Genomic DNA, 26,367 nt, shown 5'->3' on the forward strand with positions numbered 1-26,367 from the left:
TACTCCTATCAGTCAGAGCCATTTCATGCCCCATTTTCGCCCTTCTAACTCCCCTTTTAAGCTCCCTCCTGCTCTCTCTATATTCCTCCAGCGCTCTCTCCGTTCCCAGTTGTTTAGACCTAGCATATGCTGCTTTCTTCTTCCTAACCAAGTCCTCAATATCCCCTGTAATCCACGGCTCTCTAATCCTGCCTTTCCCATCCTTCCTCTTTACTGGCACATGTCTTTCCTGCAACATTTTCAGTTTGCCCTTGAAAGCCTCCCACTTGCCAACCGTGGACTTGCCCGCTAACAACCTCTCCCAGTCAGTGTCCTTCAGCTCCTTCCTAATCCGGCTATAGCTCGCCTTCCCCCAGTTCAGCACCCTCCCCTTTGGACGGCACTCATCCTTTTCCATTTTTATCCTAAAGTAGACAGACTTGTGGTCACTGTTAGCCACATGTTCGTCTACTGCAACCTCAACCACCTGCCCCGGCTCATTACCCAAAACTAAATCCACTATAGCCCCCTCCCTAGTTGGGCTAGTTACGTACTGCTCCAAGGACCCTTCCAGCACACATTTCACAAATTCCTCACCATCCGTACCCCCAGCTCTAGGCACCTTCCAATCCATTCTGGAGGAGGGAACCGAGTGTAGGGTGTCGAAATTTGCTGATGACACCAAAATTGGTGGAAAGGCAAATTGTGCGGAGGGTGGGGAGAGTCTACAGAAGGATCAAGATAGGCTGGGCGAATGGGCCAGGAAATGGCAAATGGAATTTAATGTTGGCAAGTGCGAGGTGGTCCACTTTGGCAGGAATAATGGTAGGAAGGATTATTACTTACGTGGAGAAAAACTGCAGCAGGCGACGGTGCAGAGGGACCTCGGGGTCCTTGTGCATGAGTCGCAAAAACCCAGCTTGCAGGTGCAGCAGGTGGTCAGGAAGGCGAATGGGATGCTGGCCTTCATAGCGAGGGGGATTGAATATAAAAGTAGGGAGGTCTTGCTGTGGCTGTATAGGGCATTGGTGAGGCCACAGCTGGAGTAGTGTGTGCAGTTTTGGGCGCCGTACTTACGCAAGGGTATTTTGGCCTTGGAGGGAGTGCAGAGGAGGTTTATTAGGCTGATGCCGGAGTTGAGGGAGTTGAGCTATGAAGAGAGGCTGAATAAATTAGGCTTGTACTCGTTAGAGTTTAGAAGAATGAGGGGAGATCTCATTGAGACGTATAAGATGATGAATGGGATGGATAGGATAGAGGTGGAGAGACTCTTCCCGCTCAGAAAGGATAGTAGGACTAGGGGGCACAGCCTCAAGATAAAGGGGGTGCGGTTTAGAACAGAGTTGAGGAGGAACTTCTTCACTCAAAGGGTGGTGAATCTCTGGAATTCTCTGCCCATTGAAGTGGTGGAAGCTGCCTCGCTAAATATTTTTAAGACGCGGGTTGATGGGTTTTTGATAAGAGAGGGGATTAAGGGTTATGGGGAGAGGGCGGGAATGTGGAACTGAGCCACGACAGATCAGTCATGATCTTATTGAATGGCGGGGCAGGCTCGAAGAGCTAGTTGGCCTACTCCTGCTCCTATTTCTTATGTTCTTATGTTATGTTCATTCCAGGAAGATTAAAGTCACCCACTACAACCACCCTATTCTTTCTGCACCTATCTAAAATATCTTTACAAATGCCTTCCTCCACTGCCCTTGGGCTGTTGGGTGGCCTATAGTACACCCCTAGCATAGTAATCGCTCCCTTCCTATTCCTCAACTCCACCCACAGCGACTCAATCCCTAACTCCTCCATATTGTCCTCCCTCTGCACTGCTGTGATGTACTCCTTAACTAACAACACCACCCCACCACCTATCTTCAACCCTCCTCTGTCACACCTAAAACACTTATACCCAGGAATATTCAGCTGCCAGTCCTGCCCTTCCTTTAACCACGTCTCTGTCACTGCCACCACATCTAAATTCCTCACGAACATCAAGGCCCTAAGCTCATCCGTTTTACCCGTTACACTCCTCGCATTAAAACAGACGCAATCCAACCCTCCAGGCCCACTCGGATCCTCATTTCCCCTGATAATTTTCCTTTCAACCAAACCCATCCACTGAGAAACCAAAAGTTGAAAATCACACACGTGGCAAGATCAAAATCCAAGACTTGGTAATTAATTTACATTTTAGAATTTTCCAGAAAGTTCAGTAGTAACTGAAACACGGTGTTGTCCACTACATTAAGTGCTAGGCATTCATGATTAATTGGGAAACCGGATGTGGTTAACTGCATTTTGATTAGGAAATAAAAATGAGTAACAGAGAAATGGGCATGTACCCTCATTATTCAGTCACATGATATATGCACTTTAACTGATTTGTGCACTTGTTAGTAAAATAGGCAAAAAAAGAGACGTGAATATTTTTGATGTGTTCATTGTGCAAACTATACTTTTTCAGTTTCTGCTTTCTGGTTATCTTCTAAAATTGTGTCTAACACGGATGAAAGTTGCCGCCATTGATGTCATGCAAACAGTAATGATGTTCGATGGAGAGGAGTGCACAGCAGGGATGAATCTCATGCATCCAGTTGTGGAATTAACATTCTCAGTAATCACTGGAAAAAAATCAAAGTACGTTTGCATTTGTCGGAGAAAAATTTAAGAATCTGTCAGATACAGTAGCTTAAATATCATGTTCCTGGACTAGCAATTGAGAAACATGAGTTCAAATCCTATTAGAGCAGTGGGAAAATTTTAAGTCAGTTAATTAAATACATAACTTTTGGGAGAATCACCCCTAGCAGCAGCAGGTGGTCAGGAAGGCGAATGGGATGCTGGCCTTCATAGCGAGGGGGATTGAATATAAAAGTAGGGAGGTCTTGCTGCAGCTGTATAGGGCATTGGTGAGGCCGCAGCTGGAGTACTGTGTGCAGTTTTGGGCGCTGCACCTGCGCAAAGATATTTTGGCCTTGGAGGAAGTGCAGAGGAGGTTTACTAGGCTGATTGAGGGGGTTGAGCTATGAGGAGAGGCTGAATAAACTAGGCTTGTACTCGTTAGAGTTTAGAAGAATGAGGGGAGATCTCATTGAGACGTATAAGATGATGAATGGGATGGATAGGATAGAGGTGGAGAGACTCTTCCCGCTCAGAAAGGACAGTAGGACTAGGGGGCACAGCCTCAAGATAAAGGGGGGGCAGTTTAGAATGGAGTTGAGGAGGAACTTCTTCACTCAAAGGGTGGTGAATCTCTGGAATTCTCTGCCCGTTGAAGTGGTGGAGGCTGCCTCGCTAAATATTTTTAAGACGCGGGTTGATGGGTTTTTGATAAGAGAGGGGATTAAGGGTTATGGGGAGAGGGCGGGAAAGTGGAACTGAGCCGCGACAGATCAGCCATGATCTTATTGAATGGCGGGGCAGGCTCGAAGGGCTAGATGGCCTACTCCTGCTCCTATTTCTTATGTTCTTATTTCTTGGCTGCAAACCTAGCTCCTCCCATTAGGCAAATGATTCTGTCCATGTCATTCAACCTAATCAAACTCTATATTGAAATTCCAGGGGAGACCCAGGTGAACATAAATGCATTAATAAATAAAACAAACACTCCAAGTCTAAAATGAATACTTATCTCATGCTCCAGCGACCAATTTAAAAGTTTTGCTTGACAATTCATCACCCTGCAAAACAGATCTGAATACTAAATATACCCCTTACAAGAAACGATACACATATTTCAAAAGGCACAGTATAATCACGCTATTCTCAATCATCAAAAAGGTACTGAAAGACATTGGTGACAGTTTTATCATGCAGCACTTACTCACTTATTATCCATCACAAGTGTAAGATAATGAACACCTCCAACAGGAGAATCTAATTTCATCCCTTGATATTTAATGGATGATGACTGCTAAATCTTCCACCATCAATATCCTGAGAATTATCTTTGATCAGAAACTTAACTGACCCAATCATTTAAACACTGTGGTTGTAACAGCATGTCAGAGGCTGGAATTTTGTGGGGTGTAACTCACCTATTTACTCACAGAATTTTTCCATGTTAGGAAGTGATGGACATTCTCCACTTGCCAGAGTGAGTATAGCTCCAACAACTTAACGTAAACACTATCTAAAACAAAACAGCCCACGTGATTGACATCCCATTGACTCCAAAGCAGTTTGCCAAGACTTCTTCAACAACACCTTCCAATCCTGCAATCTCTGCTGTCTAGGACAAGGACAACAGGCAACTGGGAACACCACCACCACCTGCAGGTTCCCCTCCAGTTAACACTGCACACCTTCACATTAGCGTTCCTTTACTGTTATTTTCTCGAAACTCCTGGAACTTCCTCCCTAATACCACTGTACATGTGCCTACAATATATGTATTGCAGCAGTTCAAGAGGACAGCTCACTACCACGTTCTCAGGGGGAATTAAGGTTGGGAAATCAATGTTGGCAACACTCATATTATACGAATGAATGAAAACCTAGGATGTAATGTGTTGGATAAATTCATGTCAAAATTCCAAATGTTAGTGAAGGAGAAAAGATGAGTAATTAAGGGTGAGCATAGAAGCAACGAAATCAGCAGGTTTCCATTATAATGTGAGAACTTGACTGAGTCACTGTTGCCGTCGCCGGTCCTGTACCGAGGTAATGATTTATTCTGGATCAGACACTTCCGGGCTGAATATCTCGGAGGCGGTTGACGCTGTAGTGTGTGCATCACTTCCTGTCTCCCTGCCCTTTGACCCGGGAGAGGTGGAGTAGACGCTCTCGCGAGGTTTGGCGGCGGCCGCCGGGCAGCTGGCGGTGTCTCTATGGAGCTGGCGGCCTCTGGGATGATGATGGCGGATTTTGATGCGATCTACGAAGAAGAAGAGGACGAGGAGCGAGCGCTGGAGGAGCAGCTGCTGAAATACGCGCCGGACCCGGTGGTGGTGCGGGGATCCGGACATGTCACTGTGTAAGAGCGACCGGAAAACTGGAGTGGAGGGGAACCGGGAACGGGAGCCGCGCGAGCCGTGGGCCGGGCCGCACTGGGCGACACCGCGTTCACACACGCCGCACCACCGCCCCCCCCCCCCCCCCGGGGCAGAGTGAGTGAGTGAGTGACGCTCAGCACCAGCGGCATGTCCTCCCGGCCCTCGGCACCAAAAGTTGATGGTGATGGTAAACGCTGCGGTCAACAGTCTGACTCAACCAGAAGTAACTTCCAATAAAGGAGCTTCTACAGAGCTCTGCCAGTGCTGGGAAGCGTAGGTTAGCATCATTATACAAAAAGGAGAGAAGTGGGTAGGTAGCAACCTGGAAATGATGCTCAGTATAATGCATCTTATCCATTGCAGCAGTGTGGAACAGCTGAGCATAGATGCAGATTCTTGATCAGGTTTCAGTGGTTTGTGATGTTCTGTCCTTTGCGATTTCGTCCAGTCTTGTCATGTGCATTCTTTTAGTGTTAATGCATCCGAAAATACTGTGGTATTTATGGATATTATTATAATGTGCACAAAAAGCAGATAGATTTGTTAATGAATTTTACCTTCCTTATAGGGTCAGGTGAGAACATGGTTGGGCAGAGATGCAAATTGTGGTCAAATAGCATATTAGAAATGTTTTGAGTTTCATTCACAGCGTCTGCTTGGGTGAAATTCTAAAATCTTAGAATGGTTACAGTACAGGAGTCCCCACTCAGCAACCCTTTAAATGTGGTCTAGTATATTTATTCTCTTCAGATGCTTATCCAAATCTCCTTTGAGGCCAAAATTGAATCTGCCTCCAAATCCCCCTCAGAAATTACGTTCCAGATCCTAGTCATTGGCTGAATGAAAATACTTTTCCTCAAGTTGACTTTGCCTTTTATGCCATTCTCATTAAATCTGTGTCCAGTGATTCTCAACCTTGCTGCTAATGGAATAGTTTTTTGCTATCTATTTTGCCAGATCTGTTGTCATTTTGAACATCTGTGTCAAATCTCCTCTCAACCTTCTCTAAGGAGAATAGAATCAGCTTCTCCAATCTGCCAATGTAACTGAAATCCCTTATCCCTAAAATTATTCCCAAATCTTTTCTGTACCCTTTTAAAGCCATCATGTCCTTCCTAAAGTGTGGTGCCCTGTATTGAATACAGTACTCTAGTTGAGGCTTGAATAGTGTTTCACTAAGGTTCATCATAACTTCCTTATTTTACTAGAACATAGAATATTACGGTGCAGTACAGGCCCTTGATGTTGTACTGACCTGTGAAAACCAATCTAAAGCTCAGCTAACCTACGCTATTCCAATATCATTCATGTGTTTATCCAATGACCATTTAAATGCCCTTAATGTTGGCGAGTCCACTACTGTTGCAGGCAGGGCATTCCATGCCCTTACTACTGTCTGAGTAAAGAACCTACCTCTGACATCTGTCCTGTATCTATCACCCATCAATTTAATGCTATGTCCCCTCATGCTACCCATTGCCATTCAAGGAAAAAGGCTCTCACTGTCCACCCTATCTAATCCTCTGATCATCTTGTATGCCTCTACTAAGTCACCTCTTAACCACCTTCTCGCCAATGAAAACAGCCTCAAGTCCCTCAGCCTTTCCTCATAAGACTTTCCCACCATACCAGGCAACATCCTGGTAAATCTCCTCTGCACCCTTTCCAATGCTTCCACATCCTTCCTATAATGCAGCGACCAGAGCTGTACACAATACTCCAAGTGCAGCTGCACCAGAGTTTTGTACAGCTGCAACATGACGTCATGGCTCTGAAACTCAATCCCTCTACTAATAAAAGCTAACACACTGTACGCCTTCTTAACAACCCTATCAACCTGGGTGTCAACTTTCAGGGATCTACGCACATGGACACCGAGATCACTCTGCTCATCCATACTACCAAGTATCTTACCACTAGCCCAATACTCTATCCCTGTTACTGCTTCCCAAGTGAATCACCTCACACTTTTCCACATTAAACTCCATTTGCCACCTCTCAGCCCAGCTCTGCAGCTTATCTATGTCCCTCTGTAACCTGCAACATCCCTCCGCAGTGTCAACAACTCCACCAATTTTAGTGTCATCTGCAAATTTACTAATCCATCCTTTTACGCTCTCATCCAGGTCAGTTATAAAAAAGACAAACAGCAGTGGCCCCAAAACAGATTCTTGCGGTACGCCACTAGTAACTGAACTCCAGGATGAACATTTCCCATCAACCACCACCCTCTGTCTTTTTTACAGCTAGCCAATTTCTGATCCAAACCACTAAATCACCCTCAATCCCATGCCTCCATATTTCCTGCAGTAGCCTACCATGGGGAACCTTTTCAAACACTTTACTGAAATCCATATACACCACACCAACTGCTTTACCCTCATCCACCTCTTTGGTCACCTTCTCAAAGAACTTAATAAGGCTTATGAGGCACAATTTACCCATCACAAAACCGTGCTGACTATCCCTAATCAAATTATTCCTTTCTAGATTATTATAAATCCTATCTCTTATAATCCTTCCAAAACTTTGTCCACAACAAAAGTAAGGCTCACTGGTCTATAATTACCAGGGTTGTCTCTACTCCCCTTCTTGAACAAGGGGACAACATTTGCTATCCTTCAGTCTTCTGGCACTGTTTATGTTGTCATTGTCGACAGGAAGATCAAAGCCAAAATCTCTGCAATCTCCTCCCTAGCTTCCTAGAGAATCCTAGGATAAATCCCATCTGGCCCAGGGGACTTGGCAATTCTGGAAAGTGTGAAAACAGATAACACCTCCTCCTTATGAACCAAATCCCGTCTAGTCCGATAGCCTGTATCTCAGTATTCTCCTCAACAACATTGTCTTTTTCCTGTGTGAATACTTTTTGTGTGCTATGCCTCTGTTTATAAAATCTAAGGCTCTGAATGATCCAACCTATCCTGCCAACTCCAGGGTGCCCTGCCACTTAGCTCCCAGGTCCTGTCCTCACCCCTTTAGAATTGTACCCAATAGTTCATATTTCTTGTCCTTGTTCATGCTGTCAAAATTTATCACTTCACTTTGTTCTGTCTTAAAAGCCATCTCTAACATGTCCACCACACATTCCACCAGGCCTGTAAATGTCATTATGGATGGACAGGGGGACTGATGGTGGTGCAATTTAAACAGCACAGATTTCTCCTCTCTCCACCCGTAACTAAGCTGAAAGGTGTTTTGATTTGCTTTCCCATTTGTAAGTCATGGCGTATTTCCCAGCCCCGTGGTTTCAGTGTAACCTCATTTTCTATTAATAACCCCAGAACAAATGAACTCAAAGGGTTAGTTTATTTGTACACATTCAAAAGGTTATTGCAGAAGGTCAGGGGACATGGAGTTGGGGGTAGGGTGTTAGCGTGGATAGAGGATTGGTTGTCAAATAGGAGGCAGAGAGTGGGGGTCAATGGGTGCTATTCGGATTGGCGGTTGGTGACTAGTGGGGTGCCCCAGGGGTCGGTGCTGGGGCCTCAGCTATTTACCATTTATATAGATGATCTGGAGGAGGGAACCGAGTGCAGGGTGTCGAAATTTGCTGATGACACCAAGATTGGGGGAAAGGCAAATTGTGCGGAGGGTGTGGAGAGTCTGCAGAAGGATCTAGATAGGCTGGGCGAATGGGCCAGGAAATGGCAAATGGAATTTAATGTTGGCAAGTGTGAGGTGGTCCACTTTGGTAGGAAGAATGGTAGGAAGGACTATTACTTACGTGGCGAAAAACTGCAGCAGGCGACGGTGCAGAGGGACCTCGGGGTCCTTGTGCATGAGTCGCAAAAACCCAGCTTGCAGGTGCAGCAGGTGGTCAGGAAGGCGAATGGGATGCTGGCCTTCATAGCGAGGGGGATTGAATATAAAAGTAGGGAGGTCTTGCTGCAGCTGTATAGGGCATTGGTGAGGCCGCAGCTGGAGTACTGTGTGCAGTTTTGGGCGCCGCACCTGTGCAAGGATATTTTGGCCCTGGAGGGAGTGCAGAGGAGGTTTACTAGGCTGATACCGGAGTTGAGGGGATTGAGCTATGAGGAGAGGCTGAATAAACTAGGCTTGTACTCGTTAGAGTTTAGAAGAATGAGGGGAGATCTCATTGAGACGTATAAGATGATGAATGGGATGGATAGGATAAAGGTGGAGAGACTCTTCCCGCTCAAAAAAGACAGTAGGACTAGGGGGCACAGCCTCAAGATAAAGGGGAGGCGGTTTAGAACGGAGTTGAGGAGGAACTTCTTCACTCAAAGGGTGGTGAATCTCTGGAATTCTCTGCCCGTTGAAGTGGTGGAGGCTGCCTCGCTAAATATTTTTAAGAAGCGGGTTGATGGGTTCTTGATAAGAGAGGGGATTAAGGGTTATGGGGAGAGGGTGGGAAAGTGGAACTGAGCCATGACAGATCAGCCATAATCTTATTGAATGGCGGGGCAGGCTCGAAGGGCTAGATGGCCTACTCCTGCTCCTATTTCTTATGTTCTTAAAACACGGGAGGTGGTTTGCAACATTGCTTCCTTTGCATTCATACAAGAACAGAGGGATAGAGAAAAAAAAGGATTTACAGTGCAGAGAAAATAACTGTTGTTTCATGTGAGCCTAGAGTCCAGAATCAACTTCAATTAAGGATTCCTTTATGAAGATCAATGGGCTGCGAACCAGTGCTGTATAATTCACCTTTCCGTGGTTTGACTTCACGTGGCAATGGTACGGATGACCCAGCAGAAACAATGTAGATGGGCAGAGCTCCCTTTCTGTGGGGTTGCTTGCAGGATGGTAAATAGCAGACTGACTTTGCACTTCCAGAAGACAATGTTACTGGTTTCACAAACCAGAGGTCCATGACATATGACTCCCATTTCCCTGTGTCTTAGACAAAGGGTATGTATTCCTTGTCTGCATCCCCGAGATTATTAAACATCTCAACTGTTAACAATTGAAAGAAAAGTGGTGGGGCCTTTTGTCCAAGCAAATGAGTAGACTCTGCTTGGCCAGCCTTGGTTATGACATGCAGATATCCTTTATATAGCTCCACAAGTGTCTTCAGCTACCAAGGCCTTAAGTTTTGGAATTCCATTCCTAAATGTATCCACTCTTTTAACTCTCTTTCCCACTTTAAAATGCTCCACAAATGCTACACTCTCTGTTGGGTGGAAAGATGAGTGGAGAATTTTAGAAAGAGATATGACAAATCCTGTAGATGAATCCTGTACAAAATTTAGAGTAACACTTTTTGTCTATTTTATTGAAATAAACACTATGCCGGTAACCTTTATTGAGAGCAGCCCAACAGATGAGCAAGCCCAACAGATGAATTGCAATCAATAGCTGTAATCAGTAACACAGTGCAACTAACATTAAGGTAGTTTACATTCTTTCACACCTACTTCAGAGTTGCCTCAATAAGATCTGTAAAATTTAGTACTGAAATTATCACAGCAAAATACTGAAATTATCAGTAACATGATCATTACAAAATTTGGATGTAAAATTTGTTTATACAATGTGCATTCATGTTTTTAAGATGAGTATTGATTGGTACATGCAAGATTCTGTGCTTATTTGATGAGGCAATCAGCTCTTTGTGCCTCATTCATCATTCAATTAGATCATAGCTTATCTATTCTTCATAACTCTTAATACCCTTGCCTACCAAACTTCTAGCAATCTGTTTTGAAATGAGATCACTCCTTATTCATCTGAATTCTAGAGAATACACGCCCAGTTTCCTCAATCTCTCCTCATAGGACAGACCTGCCAGCTCAGGGAATAGACTGGATGAACCATTACGGCAAGTATATCCTTCCTTGGGCAATAAGATCAAAACTGTACATAATACTCCAGGTACAATCTAACCAAAGTTCTATGCATTTGAAGCAAGATTTCTTTACTCTGTACTCAAATCCTTTTGTGATAAAGGCCACATGTCATTGCTAGGTGCACGTGCATGTTAGCTTTCAGTGACTTATGAACAAGGGACCCCAGGTCCCTTTGAACATCAGCACTTCCCAATCTCTCACCATTTAAGAAATACTCTGCATCTTGGTACCTCCTACCAAAATGGATAACTTCACACTTATCCACATTACATTTCATTTATCATGTTCTTGCCTGCTCAGTAAGCCTGTCTAAATCCCCTAGCAGCTACATTGCAACCCCTTCACAACTCTCATGCCCACCTAACTTTGTGCCATCATGCCTTAATCTATAAGCAAGGGAATACTAATCTAGTCTATGCAACCTGTCTTCAAATTTTAGCTATTTTGATCCAGGTATAATTGTGTAGAACCTGCACTTCTAACGTCAATAAATCCTTCCTTAGCTGCTTAGCCAAAAATTGAATGCAATACTCCTGATGCTATTTAATCAAAGTTCTGTATAACTGCTACATAGTGGTTAGCACTGCCGCCTTACAGCATCAGGGACCTGGGTTCGATTCCTGACTTGGGTCACTGTCTGTGTGGAGTCTGCATGTCCTCCCAGTGTGTGCATGGGTTTCTTCCAGGTGTTCTGGTTTCCTCCCACAGTCCACAAGATATGCTGGTTAGGTGCATTAGCCATGCTAAATTCTTCCTCGATGTACTTGAACAGGCATCGGAGTGTGGCAGCTGGGGGACTTTAACAGTCATTTCTTTGCAGTGTTAACGTAAGCCTACTTGTGACACTAATAAATAAATTTTAAACTTTAAACTTTAACTGTAACTTCCTCCTGGTTGTATTCCTGCCCTGTACAGATTAAGGTCAACATCCCATTATCCGTTTTAACTTATTTCTAAACCTATCCACTAGCTTTTATTGATTGCCTTTCTCTGCTCATCCACAATTTATAGATCCATATCAAGTGGCTAGCTACTCCTTGTTTTTGATGATTTATAGTGATTTCATTATTTGCAAGAAAAAAGTATTGCAAGATTCAGAGTTACAAGATATGCAGTTTTAAAAAGCGTTCTGATGATGAAACGTGCAATTTAAACAAAAGTTAACAGAACATAGAACACTACAGCACAAACAGGCCCTTCGGCCCACTAGTTGCGCCGATCACTTCTATACCTACTAAGCCATAGACCTATCTATAACCCCCGATTCCATTAGATCCCATGTACTCATCCAGAAGTCTTTTAAAAGACCGCAGCGAGTTCGCCTCCACCACAACCAACGGCAGCCGATTCCATTCACTCACCACCCTCTGAGTGAAAAACTTACCCCTAACATCTCCTCTGTACTTGCTTCCCTGCACCTTAAATCTGTGTCCTCTCGTAGCAACCATTTCAGCCCTGGGAAATAGCCTCTGAGAATCCACCCTATCTATTCCTCTCAACATCTTATGAACCTCTATCAGGTCGCCTCTCAACCTTCGTCTCTCCAGGGAGAAGAGTCCCAGCTCCTTCAACCTATCTTCATAAGGCATGCCTCCCAATCCAGGCAACATCCTTGTAAATCTCCTCTGCACCCTTTCAATAGCTTCCACGGCCTTCCTATAGTGAGGCGACCAGAACTGCGCACAGTACTCCAAGTGGGGGTCTGACAAGGGTCTTATAAAGTTGCAGCATTACCTCCCAACTCCTAAACTCAATCCCTCGATTAATGAAGGCCAGTACACCATATGCCTTCTTGACCACATCCTCCACCTGCAAGGCCGATTTAAGAGTCCTGTGGACCGGACCCCAAGATTCTTCTGCTCTTCAACACAGCTAAGACTCCTACCCTTGATATTGTATTCCTTCATCCCATTGGTCCTGCCAGAATGGACCACTACACATTTATCTGCGTTGAAGTCTATCTGCCACTTCTCCGCCCAGTCTTGCATCCTATCTATGTCCCGCTGCAACTTCTGACATCCCTCCAGACCATCCACAACACCACCAACCTTTGTATCGTCTGCGAACTTACTAACCCATCCCTCCACATCCTCATCCAGGTCATTTATGAAAATGACAAACAGCAAGGGTGCTAGAACAGATCCCTGGGGCACTCCACTGGTGACCAGCCTCCATGCAGAAAAAGACCCATCCACAACCACTCTCTGCCTTCGGCAGGCAAGCCAGCTCTGGATCCACAAGGCCAAAGCCCCCTGGATCCCATGCTCTCTCACCTTCTCAAGAAGTCTTGCATGGGGGACCTTATCAAACGCCTTGCTGAAGTCCATGTAAACCACGTCTACAGCTCTTCCTTCATCAATGTGCTCAGTCACATTCTCAAAGAACTCAACTAGGCTCGTAAGGCACGATCTGCCTTTGACAAAACCATGTTGACTATTTCTGATCATTCTAAACTTCTCCAAATGCTCATAAACCTTGTCCCTCAGAAGCCTCTCCATCAACTTAACAACCACTGAGGTCAGACTCACTGGTCGGTAATTTCCCGGGCTATCCCTGTTCCCTTTCTTGAAAATAGGAACCACATCCGCAATCCTCCGGAACCTCTCCCGTCTCCATCGACGACGCAAAGATCATCGCCAGGGGCTCTGCAATCACTTCCCTCAACTCCCACAGTAACCTGGGGTACATCCCATCCGGTTCCAGCAACTTGTCTATCTTGATAGAGTTTAAAAGTTCTAACACAATCTTGTAAATAATCACATTGCAAGAATAAGATAGGATGCAAATTTGCAAAACTAATTTAAAGTGGACTCCACTGCTATTGTGAGTACCAATGTCACCTAAATGCATGAAATCAGCAGCCCTTATAGAGCGGGAACATTTCTTTTACAGAATTCATTTGTGTTTCCATAAATTCTCAAATTTTCAATGCATGTTGTAGTGTTTCAAAATGTGGAGCAACTTGAAATTAGTGTATTTTGTGAAAATAGAAATGCTAAATATCTAAAGTCAGCTGGTAGCCTGAATTGATCTTTTTATTGATCACATGTCAAATTTAAATGGTTTCAGTCCATCTCAATTAAATTGAATATTTAAGTGTTCATTTTGACTCTTGGGCATGTATTTAATTTGAACATTGTCAAGTCCAACAGACGTGCACATTATTTGTAATAGGATGGTATCTAATCTCTACTCTGTAATGAAATAGAAAATGAAAAGCACTTTTGTTTCTTTTAGGCCAATGGTTTGCTTGAAAGTATTGAGTACAGCAACTCTAATATTGTTCCAATGACTGGCTAATCAGTTTTGTGATGTTGATTGAGGGATAAATATTGTCCAGGATACCTGGAATAATTCTTTTACTCTTCAGAACTGTGCCATGGGATCTTATACATTTACCTCAGAGGGTTTAGCTTCTCTTCCAAAAGACAGTGCAGCATTCCCTCAGTAGTGCACCGGAGTGTCAGGCTTAATTTTTGATCTGGTGATTCAGAAGCAGGAGTGCTATCAATTGACAGCTGAAAATTGTAATTTAATTTAGATTTATTATTTCATGGCATGAGAGTGTAGCTCGCAAAGCCAACAGCTGTTACAATGAGTCTTTATATACTTTGGAACTAAGTAGCTTGCTAGATAAGTTCCAAGGGCAGACGTTGCTGTGTCTGGAGTTACATATAGGCACAACTGGGTAATGACAGCAGATTTTCAGCCCTAAAAGGCATTGGTGAACCAGATGGATTTTGAGACTATAGATGATAATTCCCTGTCCACTGTTCCTGAGACTGGCTTTCAATTCCAGATTTTTTAAAAACTGAATTTAAATTCCACCACCTGTCATGATGGGATTTGAACTTGTGCTCCCGAGGGTTAACTTGGGCTTCTGGATTACTAGTCTAGTAACATGATCACTACGTCACCTTCTCCCCTTGTGCAGTAATCAGATATTTTGGTTAATTTGATGGCAAACTTAAATGTGCAATTTTTGTACCACTAAGCCCGTTAAAATTCTCTCTTCACCATTGCATTCTTGATTTAACATTATTCATCCAGCCCTTTGGTTTTATCCATCTAAAGAGCCAGGTTGTAACTATGTTGTCTGGCTATTGTTTTCAAGTCATCAGCTAGTTAAGCTTTTGTTTTTTTTTTGGTGACATCCTGCTGACTAACATCAAGCACGTAGTCTAGCTAGGAACTTCAGTGCCTTATTAAGGGACTGCTGTATTGTCAGCAGTGTCATCTTTTGAATGAGCTGTTAAACCAACATCCTGTCTGCCTGCTTAAATGGACATAAGATTCCATGCACTATGGAAGGAGGAAGAACAAGGGAGTTCTGCTGATGTATTAACGAACATTTATCTCTCAACCAAAACACACTAACTGGTTATTTGCCTCATTTACTGTTTGTGATTGTCTTGCTGTCTACAACATGGCTGTTGCTTTTGGCGGCATGGCAGAGTGAGTTAAGCTTTAGGAGTAATTCATTGTCTGTGGACACACTTGGGATGCTTGGAAGACATAGAAATGTGAGTCGAAATTCATTCTTTCTGTTTCCTGCATTGAAACGGTGACTATGCTTCAAAAGTACTTAATTGGCTGTAAAATACTGAGATATCTGATGGTTGTGAAAAGGACTATATAAATGCAAATCAATCTGGCTTTCTGTTTGTCTGTCAGAAACAAGATAACTGCTATTTTGCTGTAGGTTGTTTTATTATCTTTGTGCTCTGCTTCTCTAGTGGTAACTATGACGATAAAAGTTGAGTTCGTTTTAGTTGATATGAGTGTGTTTAATTATTATATGCAATCCATGCAGGTTTACCAGGTGAGAAGCTACAATTGGATGTTGGAATATAAAGTGAATGTATATTGGGTGGTGAATGGGAGTGACAGTCACAGGAGGCAAACTTGAGCATATTACCATTACCAGAGCCTTGGGATCAAATTATTTTGTGTGCTTACTCTTTCACATCTATTTTCATATTTTGTAATATTAAGTCTGACCTCGTGTGCTGCATCTAATGACCTGGGATCCAGTGACCTGGATGCGTCATCAAAAAGTTAAATTTACAAAATTACTGTAAGATTAATAGAGTGTAATTGCCTGTTTTATTGGAAAATTGTTGCCTATTATAGAGAATAATGAACAAGAGTGGAAACATGTTTTAGCCACTTTCTTCTTGCTGTCAAGCCAATTGATTGTAAACATGCGCTTTATTCAAGTGGTCCACATTGTGGTTTCGTGGCATTTTTGTTTCAAAAAAAATAGAAGCACTGTTTTCATCTCTGAAACATTACTGGAAGTTAACTGTCTCACCTGATTGCCATCAACTAGAAAACAGTAATGACTGCTGGCAGAAAGCCACGATAGTGAACTAACACTGCCAAAATGTTGAGGACTTTTCGTACAGTAGCCCTCTACATCTTAATGCTGATATCATAAAATCTGACCATAATCAGGTTGTTTTTAATCTTGTTTCTTAATATTGCAAACACATCAAACGCTTTTATGTTATAAAGTGGTTTGTTCATGTCCTACTGCATCACTTTGAACAGTATTTTGAAATGTTATTTTACAAGTGAATATTCGAGGGCTGTACATTTCTTGCTGTTTTTCTAAGCACATCATTTGTTAAACAATCTTGTATATTTAGTTATATTGCAAGCTATGGTATTTGGAACCAGGCAATAATATTTAATTTCAATAAGTCAAATCACAAGTATGTGCAATTTTCATTTGTGGTGGGCAGGAGGAGTGATTAAAAATAAAGAACTCCGAGTCACTATTGCGATTGCACTGGTTGTTTTGACCCTCAAGATATTGCTTTGTATGCTGCAGAGTTTATGAAAGCAATTTCTATTTGTTTTGCTGTAATTACTTACTTTGAACCTGTTGGCGTTAATGCTAAAACACATGACCTAATCAGCCGAGTCATGATTTAATATATTGAGTGATAATTTACAGATGGTAACTGTGAACTCACATTGTTGCAGAGCAATGTTCTTAACAAGAATTACATTTTTCATGCGATGTGAGTGTTGCTGGCAAGACCAAGATTCATTGCTCATCCGTGATATCTCATGAGTAGATGATGATGAGCAGTCTTTTTGAACCACTATAGTTGATTTGGTGTAGCTACACCCACGGTGCTGTTAGGAACTGAGTTCCAGGTTTTTAACTCAGTGATGGTAAAGGAATGGCAATATAGTTCTGAGTTAGGATGATGTGTGACTCGGAGAAGAGATTGCAGATGGTGGAATTTCATTAGGCCTTGAGATTAAAATCAGGCATGTGCATTAACTGTGATTCCATTAATAAGATTAAATGCATCTTTCTTAATCTGAACTTTTCATAACAAGTTATTGAAAATGCTTCTTCATTCATTATATTAACCAAACTGCCATTAACTTAAAATGGCAAAAGCAAAATAAATAGCAATGCTTGCCTTACTTGCATCTTACTCAGTGACGGGATACAGGTTGCCCTGCTGTTGTGTACAGAACACTCTGCTGCCACTGTGTGTGGTGATCGAGGGAGTGAATACCAAAGATGGCAGATGGGGTGCTGATCAGACCAGCTGCTTTGTCATAAATGATGTGAAACTGCAGTTGGAGCTGAATTCATCCAGATAAGTGAAGAGTATTTAATCACACACTTGACCAATGCCTCATAAATGGTGGGCAGGCTTTAGGGAATCAGGAGATGAATTACCTGCTCTAGAATTCCCAGCCTCTGACCTACTCTGTTAGGCATGGTATTGATATGATTGGTTCTGTTCGTTTTTGGTCAATGTTAACTCTGAGGATGTTGATGGTGGGGCATTCAGCAATGGTAAAGCAGATTAATATTGAGGGAAGATGGTTATATTTTCTATTTTTGAAGGTAGTCATTGCCTGCACCTGCGTGGCATGGATGTTACTTGCTGCTTGTTAACCCAAGCCTGAATGTTGTTCATCCATTGCTGCAAATGACCACAAGCTGCTTAAGTATCTGTGGAATTGTTAAGGGACATTAAACACTGCAGTCATCAGTGAACATCTCCTTTTATGACCTTTTAATGGTGAGAATGTCATCCAGCCCCTGAAGATGAACCTAGGACGTGGTGACATCTTGGAACTGAGATGATTGACAACCACAACAATCTTTCTCTATGCTAGGTATGACAACAACCAGTGCAGAGTTTTCTGCCTGATTCCCATTGATTTTAGTTTTGCTAGAGCGCCTTGATGATACACTTGGTCAAAAGTTACCTTGATGTCAAAGGAAGTTGCTGTCACCTCCCCACTTGAATTTAGCCCATCTTTTTATGTTTGGATCAAGGTTACAATGTAATCAGCTTAGTGGCCCTGGCAGACCCAAGCTGAACATGGGTTATTTCTGTGCAAATGCTGCTAATAGTGCTGTTGATGACCCCCTTTCAAGACTTGATCAGGAATCGGCTGTATGGAATTTATCCTGCTCTTTGTGTACAGAACATTACCCAGGCTATTTCCACATTACTGGGTAGATGCTGGTGTTGTAGCTGTACTGGAACATTTTGCCTAGAGGCACAGCTGGTTCTGGAGCGCATCTTCAGTACTATTCCTGGGATGTTGTTGCAATCCATAATTGTGCTGTATCCAAGGCCTTCAGCTGCTTTTTGATATTACATGAAGTGATTTCAACTGGCTGAAGACACTGGGGATCTCTGGAAGAGGTCAAGTTGGATCATCCATTTGGTACTAATGGCTGAAGATACGCACAAATGCCTTGTCCTTTTTACTGATGTGCTGGGTTTCCCCATTCATTGACCTTGGGATATTTATAGAGCCGCCTTAGTTGCTTGATTATCAACCGCCATTCACAACTGGATATGGTAGGACTAGAGATCTTTGATTTGATCTGTTGTTTGCGAGATCACTTAGCTCTGTTTATCACATGTTTTATTTGGCATGCATGGAGCTTTGTATTGTATCTTCACCAGATTAATGCTCAGGAGCTGGAGATCCTCCTGGAGAAACTACACCCAAATGATGCTTTTTGAAGCAGAAGACCGCTTGCCAATAAAAGCATAGGTGCATGTTGTATTGCAAGAGGTTACTAACAGAGTCCTAGTGCCTAGCTGGGAATAAGCATGTATTTTATAGTTTCTGAGACATGATAATTGTTGAACATATTTTTATGAAGCTGTGTCAATATGGTAGCATAGCAGTTATATTACTCAATTAAGTAATGCAGAAAACTGGTCTGGTGATGTGAAGCCACGAATTCAAATTTTTAAATTCAATTACTGAAATAAATCTGAAATAAAAAGCTATTGTCTGTAATAGTGACTATGAAACTTCAGGATTGTTAGCACCTGCTTCATTAATCTCTTTCAGAAAAGGAAGCGGCTGTCCTTACTCTAGCCCACATGTGACTCCAGACTCTCAGCAATGTACTTGATTCGTAACTGTTCTTTGAATTGGCTTAGTAAGCCACTCAGTTGTATCAAACTGCTACACAAAACTACAATAAGAATAAAATCAGATGGGGTACCAAACACAACAAATGTGCAATAAGCCCAGGTGACCCTGCAAAATCATCCTCCTCTTGAGACGGGTGCTACAATTGGGAAAGCTGTTCCACAGACTGGTCATACAGCTAGACATAGTCACAATTGTAGAATCATACCTTGCAACCATTGACATAGATACTTCCATCACCATTCCTGAGTATGTTGAGTCACACTAATCCACCAGAGGTAATGACCCAGTAGTACACAGTTCAAAGAGTGTGGCTCTGGGAGTTCTCAACATTGACTGCTGGCCTGTGAAGTCTGAGGAATCAAGTCAGAGATACCCACTGCTTGCTGAAGTCCAGATCTGAGGCTAGCTGATAGAAGACAGGGTGGTGGTTGATGGGAAATATTCAACCTGGAGTTCAGTTACAAGTGGTGTACCTCAGGGATCTGTTTTGGGGCCACTGCTGTTTGTCATTTTTATAAATGACCTAGATGAGGGTGTAGAAGGATGGGTTAGTAAATTTGCTGACGACACCAAAGTCGGAGGACAGTGAGGATGGATGTTACAATTTGCAGAGGGACATAGATAAGCTGCAGAGCTGGGCTGAGAGGTGGCAAATGGAGTTTAATGCAGAAAAGTGTGAGGTGATTCACTTTGGTAAGAGTAACAGGAGTACAGAATATAGGGCTAATGGAAGGACTCTTGGTAGTGTCAGTGAGCAGAGAGATCTTGGTGTACATGTGCATAGCTCCCTGAAAGTTGGCACCCAGGTTGATAAGGTTGTTAAGAAGGCATACGGTGTGTTAGCTTTTATTGGTAGGGGAATTGAATTTCAGAGCCGTGAGGTCATGTTGCAACTGTACAGAACCCTGGTGCGGCCGCACTTGGAGTATTGCATACAGTTCTGGTTGCCGCATTATAAGGATGTGGAGGCATTGGAAAGGGTGCAGAGGAGGTTTACCAGGATGTTGCCTGGTATGGTGGGAAGGTCTTATGAGGAAAGGCTGAAGGACTTGAGGTTATTTTCATTAGAGAGAAGAAGGTTAAGAGGTGACCTAATTGAGGCGTACGAGATGATCAGAGGGTTAGATAGGGTGGACAGTGAGAGGCTTTTTCTTCGGAAGGTGATGGCTAACACGAGGGGACATAGCTTTAAATTGAGGGGTGGTAATTATAGGACAGATGTCAGAGGTAGGTTCTTTACTCAGAGGGTAATAGAGTCCCAGTCTAGCCACATGGTCTCCCACTGCCTCTGACAAGGTCTGCACAACATAACAGACTACAAGATGAAGACATGTAAAATTGCTGGCATCAATGCACCCCTCCCTGATGAGTTTTCTATGCCCGTTTTGAGCAAGAGGTCAGTGAGGACATGCCCTCCACCCCGGAAGCCTTGGACGAACTTGTTTCTGAGGTCACCATCGCAGACATCAGAGTAGCTTTCTCAAAAATCAATCTGTGGAAAGTGGCCTGGATGGGTACCCGGATGAATACTTCGATCCTCCACGGAACCATTGGTGCGGGTATTCACAGACATCTTTAGCCTCTCTTTGTACCAATCTGAGATCCCTGTCAAGAAGATGACCATCATCCTGATACCAAAGAAAAGCCAGGCAGTGTATGTTAATGACTATCATTTGATGGCTTTGACATCCATTATTATGAAATACTTTGAAAAGTTAGTTGTGGCATGAATGAACTCCGGCCCTGCAGTTTGCCTACTGCTGCAACAAGTTCACAGCAGAGACCATCTCCCTGGCCCTACATTCAGCCCTGGAACACCTGGATAACAAAGACATTTATATTAGACTCCCTTTTATTGATTACAGCTCAGCCTTTGCCATTATTTCTACAAAACTCCTCTCCAAACTCCGTGGCCTGGGCCTCAGCTTCTCCCTCTGCGACTGGATCCTAGACTTCCTAACTCTCAAACCACAATCAATTATAGGCAACAAGACCTCCACGATCATCCTCAACACCAGTACCCCACAAAGCTGTGTCCTCAGACACATTTGACTATGGCCAAATTCCCCTCCAACTTGACTTTCAAGTTTGCTGATGACACCGTAGTGTGTTGGATCTCAAACAATGACTAGATGGAGTACAGAAAAGAGATAGAGAATCTAGTGGGCAGCGATAATCTCTCCCTCAATGTCAGCAAAAGGAAGGAGATATTCATCGACTTCAAGAAGTGTAATGGAGGACATGCTCCAATCTACATCAATGGGGACCAAGCGGAAATGGTCAAGAGCTTCAAGTTTCTTGGTCTCCAGATCACCAGCAACCTATCCTGTTCTTTCCATGCTGAAGCTATAGTTAAGAGAGATCAACAGCGCCTCGACTTTCTCAGGAGGCTAAGAAAAATTGACATGTACACTACAACTCTCCAAATTTTACAGATGCACCATAGAAAGCATTCTTTCTGGTTGTATCCCAACTTGGCATGGCTCCTGCTCTGACCAAGACCGCAAGAAACTGTGAAGGGCTGTGTCCAATCCATCACACAAACTGGCCTCTCATCCATTGACTCCGTCAGCATTTCCCGTTGACTCGGAAAAGAAGCCAGCATAATCAAGGATCTCATGCACCCCAGACATTCTCTCTCCCACCTTCTTCCATTGGGAAAAAGATACAAAAGTCTGAGGACATGTACCAATCGATTCGAATAGCTTCTTCCCTGCTGCCAACAGACTTTTGGATGGAGCTAACTCGCATTAAGTCGACCTTTCTCTACACCCCAGTTATGACTGTAACACATTCTGCACTCTCCCCTTTTATATACAATATGCTTTGTATAGGGTGCAAGAAACAACACTTTTCACTGTATACTAATACACGTGACAATAATAAATCAAATCAAAAATGAGTAGAGAAATCTCCTGCTGATTATCACTTAATGGGGACCTCTGAAGGAGCCAAGATGGATTATCCACTAAGCACTTCTGTCTGAAAATGGCTGCCAAGGTTCCAGCCTTGTCTTTTGCATTTTGCATTAGTAAGCTGGTCTCCACCATCCTTGAGAATGGGAATGTTTGCAGAGCCTTGTGCTCCAGTTATCTGTTTTTTATGACTAGATGTTGTGTGTTTCCAAAACTTTGGTTGCAGGATCACATAGCTTTGACTATCGCATGCTGCTTTTGCTAATACGTGTAGCCTTATGTTGTACGTCATTGGGTTGATGTCACATTTTTATGTACGCCTGATGCTGCTCCTGGCATATCCTTATACAACCAGGGTTGACTCCTTGGTTTGATGTTGATGGTAGAGTGGGAAATATAGCAGACCATGAGATGACAGATTATAGCTGACTGTAATTCTACTTCTGATGTCCTGCAGTGCCTCATGGATACCCAGCTATGTTACTAACTAGGGTAAGTATGATGATTTTGTCCACTGCGGAATTAATCCTTACCTTGGTGAACAAATATGAGTGGATAATGATGCTGATCTTTGAAGAATTTAGAAGTAAGGAACAAGAAGAGGCCCCACTGACCATTCCTTCACACACACTGTAGGTTTATTGTTTTACAAGCTCTCCCTGACCTTTTTATCTGCTAAGGGGTACTATTGTGTTTTAAAACTCAGATTCCCTAATCAACAAAGATCTGATACAAGAGTGTTAAATTGGCTATTCAATTACTAATGAATGCTAATTTTCAAAGTTGTTGAAATTTAATTCCAAGAAATTGTCCTAACTCTTATGTTTCCACTTTTGAGATCACACTTGCGTGTGCAGTTTTGGATACTCTGTACATAGATATGTTGGAAAACGTTAAAAGAAGAATAACCAGGGTTGTTTGGGCCTCAGGCCTGTAAGAAATAAGCACTCAGGGAGCTAAATATTTAATTGAAAGAAAAGACATGATTTAGGGCTTTAAAATGCTAAGAGGCATGAGTGACTTAGATTTGGACTGAGCAGAGAAGTGGTGACAAACTTCGAGTGAAATTAGAGATTAGAATTCTCCTCTCATCCACGTCCCTGGCCCCAGCTGGTGGATGTATGGAAGAAACATCCAACAAAAGCAGCTGATGCGGAATTGATTATTTGATCCAGAAAGCAAGCTGAGCAAATATATTGCACGCAATTGAAACTTACAAAGAAGTGGCATTAACTGGAGCATTTCAAATTCTTTATAGAAATATTTTTTCTCATACAGCAGCAGGTTATGGTTAAATAAAATACATATGAGGAGAAATGATTGTGTTATCAATCTGTAATTTGCGTAGACATTTCTTCTTGTGAAAGGTATTTTTTGGTACTGTTGTTTCACTTGGATTTAATATGATGTTCAATTATAACGAGCTTTTTTTTTACAGCTGGCTACAGTTATACCAAAATTAAATTGATACAAATGTTTCAGGTTTTGTTTGGTAGCTTGTAAGGCCTGAGAGAGCAGACAATCTGTATTTGAAATCCCCGATATAATTTTTGTAAATGTCTATACTGTTTTCAAGCCCCAACGTTTCTTTGAAAGTGAGACCAGAATGTACACAATATACCAGCTTAAGGAGTGAATTATAAAGGTTCAGTATAACTCCCTTACTTTGCCCTGTGCCTGTAAGCCAAGGGGGAGTCAGTATTACAGTGGTATTATCACTGGACTAATAATCCAGAAATCCAGGGTAATGGTCTGGAGACCTAGATTCAAATCCCATCATGGCAGATGCCAAAATCTGAATTCAATAGAAGTTTGAATTAAAAGTCTAATGATCGCCATGAAACCATTGTTTGTTTAAAAACCCATCTAGTTCACTAATGTCCTGTCAGGGAAGGAAATCTGTGGGCCTTATCTGGTCTGGCCTATATGTGACTCCAGATCCATAGCAATGTGGTTGACTCCTAAATGTCCTCAAGTAATAAATGCTGACCTAGCCAGTGATGTACAAATGAAAGAATTTAAATAAAAGGAATTGTATGTGTTTTTAAAGAACTTGCATTTAAATGGTGTCCTTTGCGACCCAAGGCACATCACAGCCAATGCAATACTTTTGAACTGCAGTCAGCTGTCATGATGGAGGGAAAAATAACAGTCAATTTGCATGCAGCAAGCCCTTACAAACAGCAATGAGGTAATGATGCCAGATCAATTTGTCTACTCACTTTCAAAGATTTAAGCATGTAAATGCTCAGGTTTTTGATTTGATTTACTATTGTCACATGTATTGGGATACAGTGAAAAGTACTGTTCCTTGTGTGCTATTTGACAAAACACACTTCATAGAGTACATAGGTTAGAAGGAAAGGAGAGAGTGCAGAATGTAGTCACAGCTAGAGTACAGAGAAAGTAGCTTAATATATGGTGGGTCCATTCAAAAGTGATGGCAGCAGGAAAGAAGCTGTTCTTGAGTCAGTTGGTACATGATTTCAGACTTCCTTATTTTTTTCCCCCAACAGCAGAAGGTGGGAGAGTGTATATCTGGGATGCATGAGGTCCTAGGTTATGCTGGCTGTTTTTTCCAAGGTAGTTGGAAGTCAACGGATGGGAGGCAGGTTTGTATGATGGACTGGGCTACATTCACAGCCCTTCGTAGTTTCTTGTGGTCTTGGTTAGAGCAGGAGCCATACCAAACTGATACATCTGGAAAGGATGCTTTCTGTAGTGCATCTGTAAAAATAATTGAGAGTCATAGGGGACATGCCGAATTTCCTTAGCCTCTTGAGAAAGTAAAGGCATTGGTGGACTTTCTTAACTATACCATCGGTGTGGAGTGGCCAGGATGGTTTTTGGTGACCTGGACACTTAAAGATTTGAAGCTCTTGACTATTTCCACTTTATCCCTGTTGATGTGGACAGTGGCATGCTCTCCACTGTACTTTCTGAAGTCAATGACTACCTCCTTCATATAACTGACATTGAGGGAAAGATTATTGTTGTTGGACCATTTCACCAGATTCTCTTTCCTGTACTCAGTCCTATCATTGTTTGAGATTTAACCCACCATGGTGGTGTCATCAGTAAACTTGAAAATGGAGTTATAGGTGTATAAGGAGTATAGTAGGAGGCTGTCGGGCCCCAGTGTTGAGAGTGATTGTGGAGGAGGTGACATTGCCTATCCTTACTGATTGCGGTCAGTGGGTTGGAAAGTCGAGGATCTAGTTGCAGAGCTGAATCCTAGGCCACAAATGTTTGCAGATCAGTGTATTTGGGACAATGGTGTTGAGCTGTAGTCAATAAATAGGAGTCTGACATAAATGTCCTTGTTATCCCAATGAGATGGTGCCAGCTGTGGCCTTGTTGTGGTAATAGGTGAACTGTAGTGGATCCAAGCTATCTGGGAGACCGGAGTTGATGTGTACCATGACTTCATAATGATGGGTGTCAGAGCCACCAGGCAATCGTCAGTAAGGCATGCTGCTTGACTTTTCTTCGGTACAGGGATGATGGTCAGCTTTTTGAAGCAGGTAGAGATCTCAGGTCTTAGTAAGGAGAGGTTAAAGATATCTGTGAATACCCCCACCAAAATCCCTTTTAGATGTTGGAAGATGTTTCTGATCTTGAGCACTTGGCTTATTAATGCAGAAACTAAAAATCCTGAGTTAGCATTTAATCTGGCTTGTAGAGCATGATCTTACTGGCTCACCACACCAGTTAATCAGTGTGGCGAGCAGGTAAGATAGGGTGAGAAGTGAAAAATCAGGTTCACACGAAATTGATTTCAATATGAATGACAACATTTAAATAAAATAGTGAGTCTGGGATATTATCGTCTGCACTCACTTGTACTTCTCCCCTTGCCAGCTAAGGTCCTCGCTGGTGAGAATCACAGATGGTCCCCATCAACTGGGACCAGAGGTGATGGCCCCACCGTTGAGACCAGGGGGCAGGCCTTACTGTGTGCACTGGGCATCTGGCACTGCCCACCAGGCATGCTGGCAGTGCAAAGGGGGTGGGGCCTGAAAGGGCTGGTCATGATGGGAGGAGGCGGGGGTGCAGTTTCTGATGACATATCGTTTGTATTTGAAAGCCAATAATTAAATTTTTAAAGAATTAATAAACTTGAATCTGTGTCTACTTGTTTATCCTAAAAATTAGTACACATCAAGAAAAGTGAAAGTATGGATACTGTACAGTGAAGCGCAGTATCATTTGAGTAGATTTGAATAAATG

At 42.8% G+C, this 26,367-nt stretch overlaps 1 protein-coding gene across 1 annotated transcript in view; it reads left to right on the plus strand.

Moving 5' to 3' along the window:
- Positions 1 to 4,764: 4,764 nt before the first annotated feature.
- The window catches only part of LOC145342189 (cysteine-rich hydrophobic domain-containing protein 2), a 68,132-nt gene continuing 46,529 nt past the window's right edge, over positions 4,765 to 26,367 (plus strand). Inside the window, exon 1 of the mRNA XM_080187529.1 lies at positions 4,765 to 4,945. Within this exon, the coding sequence (XP_080043655.1) occupies positions 4,800 to 4,945 (146 nt within the window). The 5' untranslated portion in view covers positions 4,765 to 4,799. The remainder of the gene's footprint in view (positions 4,946 to 26,367) is intronic.

This window comes from Carcharhinus amblyrhynchos, chromosome 1, assembly GCF_965287045.1.
Source record: "Carcharhinus amblyrhynchos chromosome 1, sCarAmb.v2.hapA, whole genome shotgun sequence".
In the NCBI taxonomy this organism is placed as follows: domain Eukaryota; kingdom Metazoa; phylum Chordata; class Chondrichthyes; order Carcharhiniformes; family Carcharhinidae; genus Carcharhinus; species Carcharhinus amblyrhynchos.